We start from the raw sequence: 22,056 nt of genomic DNA on the forward strand, positions 1-22,056 counted from the left end.
TGGGGGTGCCTACTGGGGTCAGCGGGGGAGCTGGCCCCAGGGAGGGGTCACTTGCCCCTCCCTTCCTTTCCTCCCCATCTCCAGCTGCCTCCCTCTTCCCGCTCCACCACAACCACCCACACATGCAGGACCTTGGAGTAAGGGTATGTCACCAGGGTGCAGAGGAGGCTACCCCCCCCTCTGTCCCCTTCTGGCTGCCTCTGCCTCAATTTTATCCCACAACTTAGACATTCACATTACTCACACTCTCATTACGCATACATATAGGATCTTGGGGGTGGGCACGATACACGGAGTCCAAAGTACCATCAGGGTGTACGCCCCACCCCTGGCGTCGTTGCCCACCTCTCAATGTTAAATACACGTAGACATTGAGGGCTAGCAGGAGGGACCATGCGCTTACCGGCTGCTTTCTGGCAGGTAGCAGGGAAAAGGGTAACACCACCTGGGTCTGGGTGCAGTTCCCCCCTCCAGGGGCAAGGGTACCTAGACCCGGTTTGTAGAGTACGCTTGGGGAGTGTGATCGTGTGTACAGCGTCTCTTTATGTCTGTCTCCTCGTTGGTTGAGTGTGGAGTAAGTGCATATGAGAGCATGAGGGTGGGAATGGATGTTTGTGTCTGTGTGTGCCTGTATGTCTGTGTCTATATGTCAGGCTGGGTATCAGACGCCACCTCTCTGGGGACATCTCAGGCCCTCCAAGGTTTGGAGGCCTATCTCCCCCCACCACCACTTGCCCTGCCAGTGGCGGACTCCCTCAGACATCGGTGCGTTGGTGGTTCTTTGTGTCTGGGGATGGGCGTCCAGGTACACACCGGCTCACTCCTTGGCGGCCGCTTATCGGGGCCTGGAGCCTGGGGCTCCCTCGGGCCACTTCGGAGGTGGGGTGCCCCCGGCCTCTCGGCCTGGGGCTCAGTCACTCAGGCACGGCTGGCTGCCGGCGGAGCTCACGGGCGTGTCACTGCAACTCCCCCTGGCTTCTGCTCCGCGGCTGCTGAGTGAGCCCTCATCTGGGACTCTCCTCAGCTCTTACTGGGACAGTGGCGCGGCTGCTCCTCTGTTAGTCTTCCTTGGTCTCTTGTGTTCTGGGGGCCTCTGGATGTCTGGAGTCTTGATCTCCTCCATACCTGCTTCATGCCCTGAAGGACGGGGCTGTGGCCCCCCCACACCCTCTAGCAGATCATTACATGAAGGAACCTTTTAAAAAAACAAGCGCGTCCATGCTCACAGGTGTACACACGGGTGATCACACCCACAAACTACACCCTTTTGGCTGCTACCTCAAAGCACACTGTGTTCTGTTGATCTTATGTGCTGCACAATAATGTTTAATATTTAGTATTTACTGTCATATTCCCATATATCATTGTGATGTTGTTTATTCTATTACTCTTGTTCTCTTCTGCTTGTTTTCTTTTTTCTTTCTCAGCAGGTGATCCAGGTGATTGATATATGCATTTTTTCCCCCTGCCCATTCTGTTGGTTCTTGTTTTTTGCCCTTCTCCCCCGTCCCTCTTCTCAGCTGTTTCTCTTTCCCTCTTTCTTTCTCCCCTTCTTTCCTCCAGTCAAGTCTGTCCCGTATTCAGCAAGTGAAAATAAAACATTTTCTGCTTAAGCGTCTCTGATTTGCAAAAATAATTTATGATCCAAAATTTAGACATATATAATGATTCCTAATTTTTTTTTAGCTCCATATATCAAACGCTTTTCTAAATATTTGTGTTTCAAAAAAGTCCAGTCTAACAGACTTTTGAGCCCTTAATTTTTTGCATAAATCTAACCACACTAACTGCATGGACTATGGGAGGAAACTCCAGCAAACTCCACACAGAAAGGCCCTGCCCAGATGGAGGAGTCAAACTCAGGACCTTCTTGCTGTAAGGCAACAGTGCTAACCACTGCGTCACTGTGCTGTCCAGAATAAATATTCATATTTTGAGCCCACAGTATGCCTCAAGGTCATGAAACTCTGTCACACCCAGTGGTTGTCCACTCAATCCTCTGGCCAAACTTTATTGTTTCTCTGAAACACCAAGTAAAATATCCTGGAAACATCCCCCCCCCAAAAGAGCTATAAATGAGCAGCAAAGGCACCATTTAAAGTCACTTCTGGTAAATTATTCTGTTAAGAATTAAAAAAAAAACATCTGTTTATCAACTGAATTGTATTAATTTGTACCACATGATGGTGGAGTAAGTATATGTGATAAAAAAATAAATGTAATAATTTAAAAGGACATGCCCGACAATATCTGTGTACACAGTCTCACAGAATGATGACTACAAAAAGCAACTTAATGTTCTTATATGCTGAAATCTGAGAAAACTGTTTGAAGCTGTGTGTCATTGGTGAGAACACCTTAGAATAGGATCGTTGTGTTTTCATAATTCTGTGGACAGGAGATAACAAGAAAGAAAAAATTCCCAACAGCTGACATCACACATGAAGACGTGGCTAAATACACGTCTAGTAAAACCAGTGACTCAGTGCGGCTCTCAGTGCAGCTGCAGATCAGCTAGTAGCTCAGTTTAAAGTCAACACTGCAATTATAAACTCACATACTCACTTGCCTTCTCTGGAATTTCTGGAGTGCTGTGTGGTTCCGAAATGAAAATTCAGTGGAAACAGGGAGTGGAGGGAATTCTTTAGATGTTTAGTGGGAAAAGGAAAGACTGAACCTTTTCTTTGTTGTCTTTGTATGAAAACAAAACTAAGCCTGTCATTACGATCTGGTTCAAATGACTGATAAAGGAGGAATTTCATTAGATAACTGACTCGGGTAATTTTCCTTCTCACAGTCACTCATGACAACTAAAAAGTGGCTTTGTGCATGAAAGTGTGTGTATGTGTGTAAACAGCAGTTTTTGTTGTGTTATTATCTTATTATTACCATATTAGAGACAAAAAAACATCACAAAATTAAATTTTATTTAATGATTTATGGTTTTATTTCCCCCCCTTATTTAATTAAATGCTTTATGTATTCATAGTGTCTTCTTCCAGTCATTTTCTGTATACGGAACATTAAAGCCACGACCCTGAATTGGATAAGCAGGAAAGGATGGATGAATGGAAGAAATTAAGTGCCTGACCACCCGAAGGAGTTGCTTGACCGTGGAAACTCATGCCATGAAGCCCCTGGCTCCGGGTTTCTGTGCTGATGTTAATGTCAGCAAGTTTTGCAGCTCTGCAGTCACTGAGTAAGTAGAGCATTGGTGATTTTTAGGCACTTCAGCAACTTCCTGTGGTTCATAAATGCTTCTGCTTTGCAGTAACACCACATACTCCTTAGTATTCAACAGGGAGGAAACTGACATGTTGCAACAGTAGCATCCTATATTAGACCAGTTCAATGAGCTCTTTCACAAATGTCTGTGAAGTCAAACTACGTGGCTAGGTGATTTGATTTCATACACATGTGACAATAAGACAGAAAAAAACCTGAAGCACCATTTATGCAGTCTATGTGAGTCCTACTGTACTGTTAAGAGCTCATCCCAGGCACATCGCAACACTTTTATTTACTGTCCATATTTACTGGCTCCAAATGACATGTTCAACCAATGTCCACACTCCAGGAAGCAGAGGGCAGGGTGAGGCAGAAAGGATTTTACTCAGAATTGGGGGAGGGGAGTCAGTTTTACTGCTGTCAGGGGATGAGTTGGAGGAAAGCCAAACAAAAGGAGTACATAAAAGCTTGTAACAGCCTCTTAATAAGAAGTATTGTTTAATGTAGCACTTATTGAGCTTCCTTATCTTCAATTTTCCTTGTATTCCTTTCTTCCTGTTCCTCCCTTTCATTACTGGAAAAACTGCAGCATACTGACTGATAGGTGAACTGACAGAAATCTCATCCTTAACCAAGATCTGAGAAGCCTCTGTTTAAGAGATTTAATCTGGGCGTGTTGTTTTTGTTTACCTGGAAAAAAAACCCTCCCTGCTTCTGTTCTGAACCACTGATAACAAGTGTTTTCCTTAGTCTGATGACCGATTCTCTCTCTCTGACTAGTGTTTTTCTAAAAGGTTTCAAGTCTGAAAACAATCTTAGAGCAAGTGAGGAATGTCTGGCCTCGCTGCTGTGAGTCACAGTTACGAGAACGCGACTGCTCTGTTTCCTGTACTGGAGCTCACATGGATTTCACAATCATGAACTGAAATGATTTCCCAAAGCTTACATGAGAAGGGAGAGCGACTCCAGGGAGTTATCTGACACTGACATGGTGACTTTTCTCTTCAGAGTCTTCAAATAAAACTCACAAAAGTGTTTTGTGTGTGAAAGTTTTTTGTTTCTATAAAGGAAGCCTCAGGAACCTGCTTTACAACCATTTGTAAATGTTTATCACCAGAGCTATGGCAACCATTTGACTCAATCCATGAAGTTTTTTTTCTACAAAGAAATAAACACGGGAGGATTATCATGATCGCATGGTTGTTACTGCTGTCACTCTCCACAACGAGCACACAAGATGGACAAGAAAACAGTGAGTATTTCATCGTCTTGATTGAAGATGTCGTGTTTCAGCTGCTCCAATGAGTAAATGCTCTCAGGTGTGCATGCAGGATATTTTTATGTGCAGTTTTTCCTGTTCATATAACAAACACAAGGCGTTTCAGGGGATCATGCTTTCCACACACTACAGATTTCAGTGAGCATTAGCTGCTAATTGCTAACCACCTGTTTAAATTTGATTACACTTTGCCGTATTAGAAGTATGGCTATTTTGACTGTGAGCTCCCTGCTAGGCTTTACTGCCGCTGATTTGTGTGGATTTCTTGACCCAGTTTGTTTTTAATGCAAATATCTGACAAATTATACATTTTTCTGTGGGTGTAATTGAACAGTACCTAAATTCTAGACGTCCATGTGTGCCCAAATATGGTCACTTTGAAAGACCAAGAGGTTGATGACTAGATGAACTGTCTTTGAAGCAAGACTTCACAAACCAGCATCATGGCAGTGGTTATGATGTTTGCCCCTGAAGCTCTGCTGCTATGATGGCTGAAACCCAACAGTTAGCTCTATGTCTTCAACATCTACAATAATGCATGATTGATTTCCTTTTTGTCTTGCTTTATGTCCACATACTTTATGCAGACAGTCAGCTTCTAACTTCCCATCTTCCCTTGCAAAACTTCTTAAATGCTTCCTTCCAACTTTCTCAACAGTCATTGTGTAAAAAGAGAAGAGCTCTCAAGTGGCCAGTTAGTGAACTGGCTTTTAAACTATTTGTGCCCTCTGAGGTTCCCCCAGAAAACTTGTGATTTTTTTTAAAAAAAAGAGCGATGGGTGGGTGACAGAACATAAAATTGATCACTGACAGAAGAGTGGCTTTTACAGGTGAAATGTAAATGTTGTTTACAGGCAAATTATAATAGAACAATACAGAAGAAAGGAAACAAAAATATATAAAAAATTACAAAGATGTATAATAAAATATTACAGAATAATAGAAATGTATTAAAGGTATGTGGAATGTATTAAACAGTATTATTAGACAGGGTAGGCTGCAATATTTGATCTAAGTATTTATGAAGGGAGCTTAAAGGAAATGAAACATGTAGTTTGTGGCTGGACCAATGGTGACCCCCCCCCCAAAAAAAAAAAAAAAAAGGAAATATCTTGGAATCAGAAAGGTTTGGGGAAATTCCAGGAGACAGGTAGGACAGCTGGACAGGGCCCAGCAGCAGGACCTGTATCTGTTTCTTTCTGCAAGGATGAGCTCTGCCAGAGCTCCACAAAATGACCTCCACCATGCCACTGCTGTAATAATAATAATAATAATGATAATACATTTAATTTTTAAAGCGCCTTTCAAGACACCCAAGGACACTGTACAATAGATAAAAACACATAATATAACAATGACACTATGAAGAACAATAAAACAAAAGCACAGGATATAATTAACAAACAGTGAATATACAGATTTGAACTGATGGGTTTTGAGTTGAGATTTAAACTGGGGGAGAGAACCAATGTTTCTTATATCTGGTGGTAGAGCGCCACAGCCTGGGAGCAGAGCAGCTAAAAGCTCTGCTTCCTGTGGTGGTGAGGCCAAAATAAGGCACAACAAGCTGGACAGAAGAAGATCGAAGTGAGCGGGCAGGAAAGGTAGTGCTTAACAGGTCAGAAACGTAAGGAGGTGCGAGGTTATGAATGGCCTTGAAGGTGAGCAGAAGAAGTGAAGTTCCTGAAGAACTTCCAGGAGAAGAACTTCCAGGCGATTAGAGGATCATCAGGGGGTCCTTTTGTCCCTCTGTGGGGGGTCACTCCCACTAGGTTTATATCTGGGACTCTCCACCATTTGACCTTAGAACTGAAGAAGCTTCTCGGATGAGAGGTGAAACGTCTTCAAGCAACTTAAAGAAGTCCAGACGCTTTTCTTTGCAAGCTCCTTTGACTACGATGACCTGGATGACTGAGAACCTTCACAGACATATTCCTGAAGAACAGGGGTGATGTGCTGGTAGGACGGGGTTCTGGTGATAATCCGAGCAGCAGAGTTGTGAACCAGTTGAAGCTTATGGAGGGATTTTTGGGGGAGACCATGCAAAAGACAATTGCAGTAGCCAATACGGGAGGTAACAAGACCGTGGACAAGAATGGACGTGGACTGTGTGTAAAGAGAAGGACGTAATCTGTTAATGTTGCGTAGATGGAAATAGGCAGAACGGGTGAGATTCCTGATGTGAGACTTGTAGGAAAGTGAACTGTCTAATGTGACACCAAGGCTCTTAACCTGAGAAGAAGGCAAAACTGTGGAGTTATCGATGGTGAGTGAGAAATGTTTCGCCTTCAAAAGGTTGGATTTGGTGCCAATAAGGAGGATTTCAGTTTTATCCTCATTGAGCTTTAGAAAATTAGAGCTAAACCAGAATTTTAATTCGGATAGACATTCTGTAAGGGAAGCAGGTGGGAGGGAGGAATCAGGTCTGCAGGAGAGATGTAACTGGGTGTCATCAGCAAAACAGTGAAAGTGAAGATCAAATTTGTGGAAAATGGTACCTAGAGGGAGGATGTATATTATGAAGAGAAGAGGGTCTAAGACTGAACCTTAGGGTACACCAGAAGTGACCGGGAATAGACGAGAGTGGAATGATTTCAGTTGAATAAACTGGGAGCGGTCGAGGAGATATGATTGAAACCAGGGGTTCAATCATATCTGTGTGTCAGAGACAGAGATGGGCAGTAACGCGTTACTTGTAACGCGTTACTTGTAACGCGTTACTGTAATCTGATTACTTTTTTCAAGTAACGAGTAAAGTAAGGGATTACTATTGCAAAATCGGTAATTAGATTACCGTTACTTTCCCGTAGGAACGCTGCGTTACTGCGTTACTAAAACCGTGATTTTTTGCGAGAATGTCTCACGACAGTGACGTAAGCGAGTGCGCCGTTAGTGACAACAGCTGTGTGCAGATCAACAATGGATCACATATCGATTGTGGGAGAGAGTATGAGCGTGCAGCGTTTAAAGCGTGGAAGTACTGACCTTACTTTGAGTTTGATTCCATAAAAAGTGACAAAAACATTAGCGTCCATCGTGCGTGGGAAGAAAACTTCTTTTTACAGCGAAAAAAACCCTAAACTTCCAAGCAAGCACCGAGTGCGCCATGACGTAATGGGAAACTCACAGAGAAAGTCGCGGATTCTTCAACTGACCGCGGCACACCTGCACCAGGGTAAACCTCCGCCTACCTCAGTCCTGCTTTACAGGTGAAAATAGAGCAACAGGACCGCTGAGTCTTTGACTTTATTTATTTTCTGCTGTGTTTTACTTGCATCTATTTGAAAGAGTGAGTGTAAACACAAAAAATATTTTATTTTATGTGCTGGAATGTGCAGAAAATAGGTTTAAATGTTAAACTAATTTCTTCAAGTCAAAGAATGTTGCATATAATTAAATTTTTGCTTGATCCATAAAGTTAAAAGATTAAAACCGATAAAACAAGTTAAAAAAAAAAGAGACTTTTCCATTTGATTACATTTTGTATGATGGATTATGCAGAAAAAGTAGAATTGGGCTGAAAGATCTATCGCTTTATCACCTCTTCAGGTTGTAAATCGTGTTTTTAAAAAGTAACTAAGTAACTAAGTAATTAATTACTTTTGAAAAGAAGTAATCAGTAAAGTAACGGGATTACTTTTTGGGGGAAGTAATCAGTAATTAGTTACTGATTACTTTTTTCAAGTAACTTCACCAACACTGGTCAGAGATGCCAAGAGAGGAGAGTCTGCTTATAAGGACAGAGTGAAAGATGGTGTCGAAGGCTGAGCTCAGATCTAAAAGGATGAGAATGAGCAGAGTCGGCTCCGATTAGAAGATCATTAGTGACTTCAAGTAAAGCAGTTTCTTTACTGTGACATGAACGAAAACCAGATTAAAATCTCTTGTAGATGTTTTATATTAACCAAGTGTGAATGAAGTTGAACTGCAACTACTTATTAGATATCGGACGAAGGTTGTTCAAGTTGTTAGGGTCTAAAGAAGGTTTTTTCAGTATGGGAGTGACTGAAGCAATCTTGAATAAGGAGGATAGCAGAGATGAGTGGGAGTAAGGAAGAGAGGCAGGGAATCTTTCTGACCAAACAATCAGAAACTGACTTCATTAGGGTGGTTATCCATCGTCACGTCCGAGTGGCATCTGCCATAGATTGCAGTGATGGACATTCTGACAACCTGTTCTTTTCACAGATGAAAGCAGGTTGACCCTCAGCACGGAGAACAGATAAATCTACTTGAATTAGCTGAGGCAAGAGAGAACTAGTGCCCTATTTGGACCCATTTGCTAGTCAAAATCTGCCTGAAATGTATAATGAGGAGTCTTAATACAACTTAAACAGTTGCTGCATGAGTGAAATTTGTTACCAAGTGCAAAAAAAAAAAAAAAAAAAAAATTGTATGAGGCTGTAAACATGTTTTGCTGTAAAGCTGGGCATTTTGAACAGGGTGACACATCTATGGGAATTGACACACCTTTTAAGGATATCTCAAATGAAGAATAGATGAACTCCATTTTAGGCAACAGTTTTTAACAAAATCTTTAACAAAACATCAGTATTTGATGCCCGGGCAGTGACGACACTATTGGCACCACTGGCTGTGTCCTCACTGACTGCTGTTCAAATAGCCCAACGATGACTGTGAAGAATTGTTCAGGTCACTTTAACCATAAAATGTCCTGTGGTCACTTCCTTTAGGTGTTTTGCGTTGTGGACCTCAGAATGTGACTCTTGACTACGACAGTTTCCTGTTAAAGTGGGAAGATGACCCTTCTTGCTCTGTGATACGAGATGGGCTCGTGTACGAGCTGCAGCTTCTCATTGCAGACAAACCTGAACACAATGTAAGAGATTATTATGGGTAACTATAATCCTCACTTCTGTAGCCTCCAAACAAAAAGCTGTTCCTCTAATGTGTTTATGATAATGTTGTAGGGTGAAGTTGTTGTGGCACCTGCACAGATAGGATCTACTCATTCCTGGAAATGGACTTCCCATTTACCATCGCAGTGTGCTCGCCATTCAGTCCGGCTCAGGTCCCAATACAACAACCAATCAAGCCCATGGATGCAGAAGACGCTACCTGGTTAATATTAAGTTCAAATCATTTGATCTTTTTTGATTCTTAAACACTTTACAGTCTCGTTTATTCTTATCACTGTGCTTCTTCAGACCAGGGTGAAATACTGGTTCTCCCAAGAGACCAAATATTGGAGGTGGGCAGCACAGCCACATTCTGCTGCATGGTGCCAGATGGGGAAAGTATTAAAACAATGTTTCTATATGACTACAAAGGCACTAATGTAACAACTACAAAGATCAGTGAACATGTGCACTCCCTGACTGTTCACCTGGACCAAGAATCAGAAAACTATAGTGATGTACGATGTGAAACAACCAAAGGAAACATCAACGGAGCCAGTTTTCACGCCAGCTGTAAGTATGATGTAGCATTTGAGATTGTGGTTTCTCAAATTGATCTTGTAAATAAATGGTTCTCTTTTAAATGTGCTTCTGTTTTTCCTGGTATTTGCCACAAACTTAGATCCTCCTGATGACAGTGATCTTAAGTGTGAAACCCGGGATCTGGAATCAATCGATTGTTTTTGGAACGTAGGAAGGGCAGCAAACGAACATCCTGCAATGGAAAGAACATATCAGCTCCAAGGAAGGTATAATAAGACCCAACCACCCCTAATATATCTACAGTCTCCTGTATGGAAGCATCTGAGGGTGTGAATCTTAAAATAAGACACCTCACTGGACACCTTGTTAAAAACCACTGCAGACCGTTTCAGATTCAGAAGAACAAAAAGTTGATGAACAGTACTTTTAGATGATCTCGATGATCTGTAGTCAGAAGTTACAAAAATGAGCACTTGCTATACAACTTCAGTTGCAGGATGATTTATTGGGGAAAAAAAAACCTGAAAAAATAATAGTCAGAAAGCAAAGTGCTCTACTGCGAGAGCATGCAGACTCCAGTGCTATCACAGACAGACAGGCTGCCCTGTTTACTACTTTTAGTTAGAGTGAAAATCTACAACATATCAGGCCTTGTCAAAACATTCCCTTTTAAAGTGCGCCACTCTCCTTTGTAAAATCCATGCATATCCAAGTATAAGCCACACACACACGCAGAGATGGTTAACACATTATTTGAAAACTAAAATAAAGTGCCCAGAATAAACATAGTCCAAAAAACAAATTGATTAATTATGGGATAAACAGTAGTTATGCTTCTCACAGTATGTAATGCCATATAGGTCAAAAGTCAAAGTGAGTTTACAAAGAGAACGTCCTTGATGAAATCACAGTGGAGTTGTTTTCAGGGCTATTCTTCTTTAATTTCACTTTATATGATTTGCAGTGAAAACTGCACACATTACACCTCGTCACCAGAGCTCTTAAAAAACCCAAAAACCTGAATATTTATAAAAGTAGTTTCAAGCAGTTGAGAGAAATGCTCTGATTTAAAAGACCATCAAAGCAAAAACATTTTGGGATCTATAGACTAAACTTTAAAGCACCAAACATTATTGATTAAGCAATAAGGAGTTCAGTCAATGACAAATTTAAAACGTACTCTTACTTTGCTTCCTAGTGAATGTGCAGTCCTGCTAGCCTCTGTATTTATTTAGTTGTAAATATTTAGTAATAGCGGTGTATATCTTTTACATTTTAGCTCATGCATCAATGGACGTTCAGGTAAATGCTCGCAAAAAGTAAAGCTGGATGCAGCTGAGAGGAACTGGACCTTAACAGCAACTAATCGGCTGGGAAAGCTCGAGATCCATGACAACGCGGACCTGACCAAAAGAGGTAAAGCTTTGAATAAAATTTGGTTAAATGATTATTTTTAATCCTTAAGATCGGCTGATTGTTGTGATCTCTTGTTTTAGTGCACATGGTCGTGCCAGACAAAGTGGCAGCTTCAACTGTGAACCCCAGAAACATCAGTCTGAAATGGAGCTGGACTGTGCAGAAGTACAGTAATCTCAACATCACATGCCAAGTAGATGTCAGTGATGGAAACTCTAATACCAAAGTGAGTAGATTAAAAAGGAGGCTAAGGTATTGGCTTTTCAAAGTAAAAGTCTTCACTGAAGTCAGCTAACATAATTTTTGTCCTTGTAGACTGAAAACATTGAAGTTGGCCTCACAGCTGCAGTCATCAAGGACTTGATACCACACTGGGACTATGTTGTGAGGGTCCGATGTGGAACAGCACAGCATTTCTGGAAATGGGGTGACTGGAGCAATAGTGTCAAAATCCGCACAAAGGGTGATGGTAAGTAGTTTTTATTTTAAGACTTTATTTTAATCTTAAAATAAAAAATATTTTAAGATAAAGACCTAAAAGGTTTGTGAATGTAACAGATGTCGTTTGTCTGGTTGCACCACAGTTCCAGATGCTCTTGACGTGTGGATGAAGGTGAAGGCAGACCAGGCTGTAATCTCCTGGAAGGTGAGTCCAAGTTGGCTTTTACAAGGCTTTTATGAGGCCTCTTGGTAAGGTCTAAATCTGGAAACTGACTTTTGGAGACAGCCTCAAGTGGTCTTTAGAAGAACTAGAGCTTTTGGTACTTGCATGTTGGATTCATTTTTTTCCTCACAACTTGATGCAATAAAAAATATCTTTATTAAACCTATTTGACAAAATAGCAGTGCAACATCTTATACAGTCAGAAAGTGATGTTTCAGAGGACACTGTTACCATTTCAGGTCTTGATGTTACGTCTCCACAGGTGCCACTGACCAATCAGAGCCATGGAGAAATCTTTGACTACAAAGTGTCCTGGGCAAAGACCAAAGACAAAAATCAGTCAAACCAAACCAACGTGTCCAGAAGCAATCACAGTCTTACACTCACGCTGGACCCCAGTGAGGAGTACATGGTCACTGTCACGGCTAGAAACATAAACGGCAGCTCATCACCATCGACCATCATCATCCCCCGCAGCAATCTAGGTATGAAGCTAACAGAGCACCACACATTACAGATAAGCTCACTTTGATTTCCATTTGAGGAAGAGGTTTGATTTTATCTAATCTGTGCAGAAGGCTGTAAGCAAAAGGTTTTCCAAACTAATGCAGAAAAGGAATAGCAGTTTTCATGATCACATGATTGAGATTATATCTATTATAAGTATACAAATTTGTAATTGTTGTGTTTATATTCTATATATCCAAGTCATGATGAGTATGTACATTTTTGCACATTTTATTGGTCTGCAAAGGGAAGCTAAATGCCTTAAAAGTGCATGAAACTGTTTTTAAAACCCATGAAAAATTCTCAAGGTTTAACTATATATACTGATTTAACCTCTTCCTTTTTTAAGTGGAGTATGTTGTAAAATCTAATTTTAAAGAGTCTTTTTCAGATACATCCGAGGTGAAGACCTCCTGGATCAGTGGCAGCAATGGTAGCTTCTTCCTGTCCTGGCCTGATAGTCCTAACGCCAGCTGTGGCTACATAGTGGACTGGTGTCCAGTCTTCGGTAATTGCACCTTCGAGTGGATGAAAGTGCCTCCCAACAGAACTCATACCACAGTTTTTTCAAGTACGTCCTCATCTTTGCCTACAAAACTGTTGCAGATCATATTTGCATCTGTTTCAGCACAGCTCCTTTTGTTGTTCCAGAGAACTTTGAAGATGGTCGGAGATACCTGCTGTCCATATACGCCTGCACTGAGGGAGCTGCGGTGCTACTACAGAGAAGAAAGGGCTACATCAGAGAGACCAGTAAGACTGATTCAGTGATTTCTCACAAAATGCGATGGTTCAATCAGCAGTGTATTTTATGCATGTCACATCTTTCCAGAAATAGGAGTCGAGCTGTTTAAACTCAAATACAAACAGGAAGACTCGGCTGTTGAGGTATCCTGGGAGCCCATACCTCTGGAAAAGCAGACTGCTTCCATCCATGGATATATTCTCTACTACCAGGACAAGAGCGGGAACGTTTTTAACGTGAGCACAGGTACAGTATGAAGGCATACTCACTCAGGCCAGCTAAGATTTCAGTCTGGACATTAAGTATAGGATCAGCACTTTTTTTTTTGTGATCAACATTTTATTGATTTAAAACGGGGTTGGGGGAGGGGGGGGGGTACAGACATATACAGCACATTTGTAAACTGCAGTAGCAAAGCAAACATTGGTCACAAGGCATAGGGACAGCAAAGAAAAAACACAAAAACACAGTCAAAAACAGTTAGTGCCTGTTCCAGGAGATAACTTTGGATGAGAAGATTTTCCAAACTTCAACAGTCGTGGGTCGAGCTTTATTTAATTTTGCTGTGGTATGTTCAAAATTAATAACACGGATAAGACATCGTATCCAGAATGATTCCATACAAATGTCAGGACTGAACCATTGCTTTGTAATAGTCTTCTTTGCGGATGTGAATCCAGCGAACAACATTTTGCATTGTATTTGTTTTAAGGAGATTTCAGAGGTATCATTAAGGAGACAAAGACCAGGATTGGGAATATAAAAAACGTCCAGCACCTCAGATAACACAGAGTTCACAAAGACCCAAAAATTGGATACAACAGGACAGTCCCAAAACATGTGCAAAAACGTGCCTGGTGACGAATCATTGCAGATGTGACAGTGATACGTAGCCTGTAGTTTCATCTGGAACCTCCTATAGGGTGTAATGTTTGTTCTGTGTATGGTTTTGAAATGAATCAATTGATGCGCCAGGTTCTTAGAAGTCAAAGGATCAGCACTTTTCCATAGGTGCTCTGTTAGCTGATTTTAATCCATCGTTAGTGTTTACCTCCTGGCATATGATGATTTTATTGGGTTAATTTGACCATGATGCCACTTTTTTCCATTATCTTGGACTTAGAAACTGTTAATAATGCCAGATCTAACAAATGGAAATAACAACCCCTTGTGGCACAAACGTAAAACAAACCATGCCTGTTTTATGGTTGTAATTGGATGAAATATTAAGGGCTATAACTCTTCAAATTGGTGGCAGAAAATATCAGATTCGTTTGAAAGTCTTTTATACTAAAAAATGTCAAAAATTATGTCTTCAACTGATTTGCTGTACATCAAGTTTTTTCTTGCATCTTTTGTAGTATTAAGGTGTTAACTGAAACATGTTGCCGACGTGTCGTTTACAAATTGATTGTCACTCGGACGATGACACACTTAATCACACTATTAAGTTTCTCTACTGATAACAAAGTCCTGGTTTTGTTTCTCCACACACAAAGATTAGCTTGGGACTGAGATAAATAAAGTAAGTCTCCAGTGTTGCCCGATGATCGTAAACATGTATCTATGTTGTAATAATGGCGGTCACTCTGTGTTGATTTAGATGATCCTGAAGCCACCAGCCTCACTGCAAAGAACCTGAACATCAGTATGTACACCTTCACGGTGACAGCATCAACAGCATTTGGACTTTGTGGTAATTCATCCATCAATGTCACCTTGAATCCCCCGGGTAGGTTAATTATTTCCCCATATGGACTATTTTCTTTAGTAAGACTGTCAACATTTGTCATTTTCTTTGATTTACTCGATGCGGTTCATTGTTTTCACCAGCTGATCAACTGATAATGCTGATCTTGATATCCCTGGGAGCAGTTTTTCTTATTCTGTCTGTCAGCACAATTATCTGCTACAGACAATGGGCATGGTAAGCAATGCACATTTATTTTCTGTGAAATTTGTCACTTTTGCTTCCAATAATTGGTTTTGTTTAAATTTTGATGCATTCTTTGACCCAACAGCATCAAACACAAAGTCTATCCTCCAATCCCAAAGCCAGTGCTGACCGACCAGTGGCTGACATTACCAGTAAGTTGAGATGGCCAGTACTATATCATGTAGCATTGGCCAGCTAATGATGCATCTATATATCAGGATATTCTACTATTCAGTTATTTGTTGATTTCCTTGTATAGTCCATTATCCTAATCTCTAAGCACCAAGATATCTTTCCTGTGAATGTGAGGTCATTTTCTCTGTTTTTCAGGATGAACATACGAGTCATCATCTTCATTTTGATCAGAGTTACTACAGAGAGGTCTTGGATATTCCTAAGCTACATGATCAATTCAGACCACCACAGCCTGAGGTTGACCAGGACTACAAGCCTTTTACCTTCTCTCAGACTCCCAAAGGTTACTACAATAAGCCTCTGAAGAAATCCCAGCCATGTCTCACTTTACCCACTACAGGCCTCACATCTCAGCCAGGCTTGCCATCTTCTCCAATCAATGGCGTATTTCCTAATCCGTTGTACAACCCATCGTACAACCTGGTATTGCAAAGTGTGGACCGTGAAGTCAAATCAGGGCCCGAGGTCCATGAGGGAATACCTTTCATCAGAAGCTTTAGTGGATACCAGCCTCAGAGTCCTGATGAGACCTTTACCACAACTGAGTTAGAGGAGTACCCAAACAGTCCCATATCCTGTGTGTCCACATACATTTTGCTACCACAGAAGACATCTAACTAGCTGCTGCATATGTGAACACATTTAAGCCTTATTCAGGCACTTTATGCATCGTTAACTACTGCATAGTTGGTTAGCTTCATCCACCAGGTCATCAGCAACTCAGCTAAAGTTAGGTGTGAGTTTAGTTTCATTCACACAAACAGGACATTTTCAGAAAATAGAAGATGTTTCCTTTCAAATGAGATCCTAGGAGTACATTTTGGCATTAAAGCTTTTCTGTTTAGATGCTCACACACTCACACCTGAATTATAATCCTAGTTGTTTGTTGTTAGCCAATTATGTTAGTGGACCAGAGCATTAGTGGTTTTCAAAGATTTTGTGCCCTGCAAATTTATTTTGTTTGTCACCACATCAGTGACACATACAGTATGAATGGCGGGTTTGAAAAACACTGCTCTAAGATGCTGCTGTTGAACCTTTGGGGTCTGTTCGTTTCAGACACTACTGTACAGTCATTCCTGTGGCTGGCTCACATCAAGGTCTCTTTAAGACATGAAAAGGACAGGTTTCTCTTGTTGGTGTCCAAGTGGCACCAAATGGGCATTATTTAAATTTACTCTGGAAACACTGCTCTCATGACGGGACATTGTATCCCTCAAGGTACTTAATTTTTAAGGGCTCTGTCCCACAATACTAGGGACACATCAGAGAGTACAACCACTGGTCGCTGTGGAAAAATGTGTGCTCCCTGACTGTCAGTTGACAAGAAATTGGTCACAAACGGGTATACAGTGCTGCACTGATAACTGCTTTGGTTACTAGCAGGTTGCCAGAAGTTTGAACTTGTCTAGAAATAACTTGTTAACGGCTCTCTGAACTGTAATGAAACTGTGAAAAAAGTGTGCCACAAACTGGAAATGGAGATTCTTCACCTTCTAAGTAAAGGCTTTGTCTTACTAATGTTATCATCACATTTAAAGTTTTACTTTATAAGGGAACATTTTCTGTTTCTGTTGCACTTACTCAGAGAGTAAATGGTGAGTGTTTGCAGCCAGCTCAGCATCTTCCATGCAAATTATGAGAGACTGCAAAAACCTCAGTGACCTTTGTCAGTGAATACATAGTTTATCCTAGATGTTCCTAGGGCATTGCTAACCGATCTCTAAGAAATTCTAAAAGTTTCTTTAAATGTATCTAGACGTTCCACTGAGTCAGACATTTGAGAGAAGCCCCTCTAAAGCTTGAATTATTTTTCTGTTTTGAATCTCTGCAAACCTGACTGCAAAGTCTGTACAAGTTACAGCTGTTTGCATTTTTACTTTAATGACGTGTCTGAATCTCTGTGCCATCACCACAGAAACTCAACTCATCATATTGAAGCAAATAAATAATGAACAATGAAGAGAGGACTTCAGTACCGACCGATTGATTATGTGTGTCCTACCTTATTAAAAAATGTGAATATTTCATGTAGCTGCTGAGAGGTCTTTGCTGTTGATCTCTGTCTGTAAGAACCAAGAAATCACCTTTGAATCAATGCTGTAAACCAATAAAACAAGAAGCTTCAAACAAGAAGTGTTTTTTTAATGCTTTGATTGTGTCTGGTTTCCTTCAAAGTCTGTTCATATGGAGAGAAACAGTACAGCACCAGGAAGGCTGTGTGACCTGCTGTGTTGATGATTGCATTGTTACGTCCCTCTGCAGCCGCTAATCTCCTCAATGTGTTCAGCTGGTGCTAATTGGCCACACCTAGTCAGGTGTGGATAAAAGCATACCTGAGGCAAGCTTCCAGGGAGCTCACTTGTCTTTGCCTTGGTGGCACCAGCCATTTTAGCCAACCTGGTATTCCATTTTAAGAAAAAAAAACCTCTTCTGACAAACGGTATTTGTCTCCTTTTTTATGTTGCGGCTTTTGAGCTGGGTCGTAACATGCATGTGTATCAAACACTATATAAGGATATAATTAAGCGTATTTCTGAGGTACCTCTACTCTTAGTGCATGTCTCCAGCGAGTAGTGCGGTGCTCTGAACGGATAATTGGAGGTGAGCTTCCCTCCCTCCAAGACATCTACAGGAAGCGCTGCCTGAGGAAAGCGGGGAGGATCATCAAGGACTCCAGTCACCCCAGCCATAAACTGTTCAGACTGCTTCCATCAGGAAGGAGGTTCTGCAGCATCCGGTCCCGTACCAGCAGACTGAGAGACAGCTTCTTCCATCAGGCCATCAGACTGCTGAACACGTCATAGACACCTCAGCTTCACTACTGGAACTTCAACATTATGCACTCCACACTGTATATAAATGCCACTTGTTTTGCACATATTCAACTCTGTATATTTTATTATTATTATTATTATCATTATTGTTATTATTATTTTATTATTTTTTTATTTTTTATTTTTTACTATTTAATTTGTAAAAATGTGTATACACACACACACACACACACACACACACACACACACACACACACACACACACACACACACACGTAGGAAAATATTTAGTATACACATCCAGAAATGCATACACTATTATATATTGTACATATATTTATTAGTTTCAGGTTGGCCATTCTTGTATTTTGCTCGTTTGTGTTGTTGTGTTTGCACATCTCTGTTGCTTGTGGGGCTCGCACACAAGAATTTCACTCGCATGTGCTGTGCCAGTGTGCCTGCACATGTGATGTGACAATAAAAGTGATTTGATTTGATTTGATGTCCTGATTCTTTCCACTTTTATTTTCACTTATTTTATCACCAATAGCTAAAGGCACAAATTGCTTTAATTACAGCAGAGTAGTTAAGGCACCCAACGCTTGTTAGCTGTTGTCAGGGGGTATATAAAAAGGCTAACAAAGAAAAACAATCTCTATAAAATTAGTTGCCCTTCATGTGCCTTCTGGAAATGTTGGAATGTGTCATTTACCGGTACCGTATACAATTACATTTACCACTTATTGGGTGATGTACCACATGTCATGGTCCCTGTGTCTGCCCGGCCGGCCCCATGACGATACATTTGTTATGGTTGTTTTATTTTAGCCCATTCAGTTGAGGCCACTAAAGGGAAACTGTCATCTGAAATTTAAATTGTTCTGGGGTTTCTATTCATGACCATTAGAGATAAATATCATTAAATGACTTTCAGCCACAAACTTCTTATTAATCATTCTTACAACTGAGCCAGATATATTGTTAATGAACATACTAAATATTCATTTTTTGAGCCCCTACTATTCCTCAAGATCATAAAAGGCTGGCATGCCCATTAAGTGTCCTCTGGCCACACTTCATTGTTGTTGTTCAACATCTTTTAGAAAATCCTGGAAACACACCAATAAAAAAGTTGTAAGCAAAATACCCCTTTAAAGGCACTTTTAGTGTTAACAGAAAACAAAGTTTAAAACCATCCCAAAGTAACTGAAGTCTACAGCTAAGTCAAGCTGTCACACCACTTTGATGTTGCAGCAAATAAATGTCAGCTAAAAATAAATGTTTAAAGTTCAGCAACACATATCTGAAAACATCTGTGTACAGCCATACGTCCTATTCTGCTTATCGAAGTCATAGGGGGGCATGAGCCTATCCTAGTTGCTATAGGGCGGGAGGCGGCACACACACTGGACAGGTTGCCAGTCTGTCAAAGGGCTAAGACAGAAAGAGAGACAACCATAAACACTCACATTCACACCTGCGGGTCATTTAGAATAACCACTAAACCCGACCTGATCCACCCTTTGAACTGTAGAAGGAAGCTGGCGTACGCGAGAGTACCCACTGTGATCCATCAGTGCTAGCCACATGCCACTATGCCCCCATGTGTGTGCAGGTAAACAGCTGCTCCCTGGCCATGAAACTTCAGCTAAAACTGACAGGAAAAAAAGCAACTTCAATGGTCTGAAATGCTGAAATCTGAGGAGGCTCGTACTGTGTGTGTTTCTGTGGTGTATTTCCAGTACTGTTTGTATATGCACAATATTTTAACATATCTGAATAATATCAGCACTAAATAATAAACTGGATCTTTGTCAATTAAATATTTGTCAGTATTATACACTCTTATCCCAGAGTTACCCCCAAAACTGGCCAGTGTTCATCTGTAGTTAGTGAATTCAAACAGCAAAATTGCTCCCGACCTGATCCACCCTTAAGCTCTTTGTTGGACCAGGTAGGCTGTCATTCCACCGTTTACTGGATGGGCTGATGAGTCAGTGAGACTCACTTCTGACAGATGATATTAATACTGAGGTTAGTTGTTGAGAATATCCTGAACTTTTCTGTCAGAAAGAACTGCTGTTTTTATCTGTTAGCTGCTGTTAGCCAACAACAGAGAAATAATCTATGGATCTTTGTTACACTCTTGTGAATAAACTCTCATGCAATGTAAGTATGTAATCAAACCAAAAAAAAAGTTACTTCACTGTTAAGGCAGTGATTTTGAAGGACAAAAGTGATGGCCTACAAGAGCTGCTCAGGCATAGAAACCCACACCGTGAAGTTTCCGCTCAGTTTTATTGAAACGTAGCATGAACATTCTGTGTAGTTTTCTTAAAGATAAACAGGTTAGCTTGCATTAATGTGGTGAGCTCACAGTAAAGCTCTGTGTTGGACTGGTGCACAGTGGCTGTGGTACTCATGGTCAGATTTAGGTTACGTCAAGTGTAGAAGAGAATTTGCTTAATTCTAACTTAATTATTAACTTCTCAATATGTTCCCTTTGCTGAGCCACTACAGAGATCATAGCACCTGCACCTGCTGAATCCTACTGTAATCCCTGACTGTTCTCATTTGACTGTTTTGGTATGCAGGCAAAGTCACCCTCTACCATGTAGGCAACAGAAAGGAGGTATTTTTTAAATGATTTGTTTCCTTGTGTCCTACATACCAGATTTGAATTAGAATTTAGATTAGAAGATTTTTTCATTCTAGATATGTTAAAATATCATTTTACTGTTACATTACTATATAAGGTTCAGTTGTACACAAATGGTTAGTAGAATTGTCCTTTAAGGAGCTACTTTTTACTTTCTTTGAGTACATTTCAGAGTAGGCACTTTTTCACTTTTACTTAAGTAAAGAAATTTCTTCAATAATTCAGTTTTTACTGGAGTGTTTTTAACACAGTTTATTTCTACTTAAGTAAGGAAAGTCTGTACTTTTGCCACCTCTGCATATTACCTACCATAAAATTTTGACAAATGGGATTAAAATTGTTTTTAAGATGAGTTTGGAGGTCAGGGATTTAGTGTCGCTAATTTCTGTGCAATTTAATGTAAAAGAGACAAAGTGCATGTACATACATGTTAATGAGATTTATTTTTCCCTAGAACTGTATTGTTAATGCTGGTCTTCATGGCCTCAGCTTCCTTTGCTGACGGTCTTCCGTTTTTATGCAGATAAATAATTCTTTGTTTCACTTATTGGAGTAAACTAATGGAAATCTCATACTTGTACATGTTGAGCTTCAACAGGAATAACAGGAATTTTCTTTGATAGGCACCTACTTATTTATGGATACATGAAATGTTTTGGCTGCAGGGTTAGCAAGGGTGCAGACATTTAATTATCTAATCATAAAAATGTGCATACATAATTTTGACTGTATGCAAACAATAGAGCTACCATTTTGGACTCCACATTTTAAAGCATCAGCAGCAACTTTTTGTCTGCCATGTTGTTGTTGTTGTTGTTGTTGTTGTTGTTGTTAAGTGGTTTTTGGTGCTTATTTACTTTGTGCAAGAACTCAGAGAAGTATTTGGATTTGATGCTGGAGTGCCGAGTTATTAACTTCATAAAAAGCAGTGTGCCCTAAAAGTGATGTCACAACTGCAGCACCAGTATAAAGGGTCAAGTGAGCTTAACCATTAGTTCTTCAGACTTTTTCATGGTCTTCTAGCATTTTCCTTTGGACATTGTCTGCTTTTGCTCTCACTTTCAGTCCAGTCATCGTACCTGGCTGTTTTCAGAGAAATGTTTTACCACTTAACACTGAACTATGAATCATTCATGCATAAAAAAACCCACTTAACTAGAAGGATGAACCAGTGTAGTGTCTACACAGAGAACTTAGCAAAGAATCAATTTTAAATTAAAGCTTTACAATAACTGGTCTGAAAATCA

The 22,056-nt window shown here is 40.5% G+C and overlaps 1 protein-coding gene across 1 annotated transcript; it reads left to right on the forward strand.

Annotated features, from left to right (window-relative positions):
* The first annotated feature begins 4,054 nt into the window (after window positions 1-4,054).
* LOC106676203 (leukemia inhibitory factor receptor) lies at window positions 4,055-17,519 on the forward strand. The gene is made up of 18 exons (XM_024803186.2): window positions 4,055-4,219; window positions 4,346-4,480; window positions 9,202-9,347; window positions 9,439-9,589; window positions 9,676-9,939; window positions 10,049-10,175; window positions 11,189-11,325; window positions 11,406-11,551; window positions 11,641-11,794; window positions 11,910-11,971; window positions 12,252-12,474; window positions 12,888-13,067; window positions 13,148-13,249; window positions 13,329-13,487; window positions 14,845-14,973; window positions 15,075-15,168; window positions 15,263-15,329; window positions 15,508-17,519. Exons 2-18 carry the CDS (start codon window positions 4,417-4,419, stop codon window positions 15,991-15,993), a joined length of 2,691 nt encoding a protein of 896 aa, XP_024658954.1. The 5' UTR covers window positions 4,055-4,219; window positions 4,346-4,416; the 3' UTR covers window positions 15,994-17,519.
* The last annotated feature ends 4,537 nt before the right edge of the window (window positions 17,520-22,056 follow it).

Source organism: Maylandia zebra, linkage group LG7 (genome assembly GCF_041146795.1).
Source record: "Maylandia zebra isolate NMK-2024a linkage group LG7, Mzebra_GT3a, whole genome shotgun sequence".
In the NCBI taxonomy this organism is placed as follows: Eukaryota; Metazoa; Chordata; class Actinopteri; order Cichliformes; family Cichlidae; genus Maylandia; species Maylandia zebra.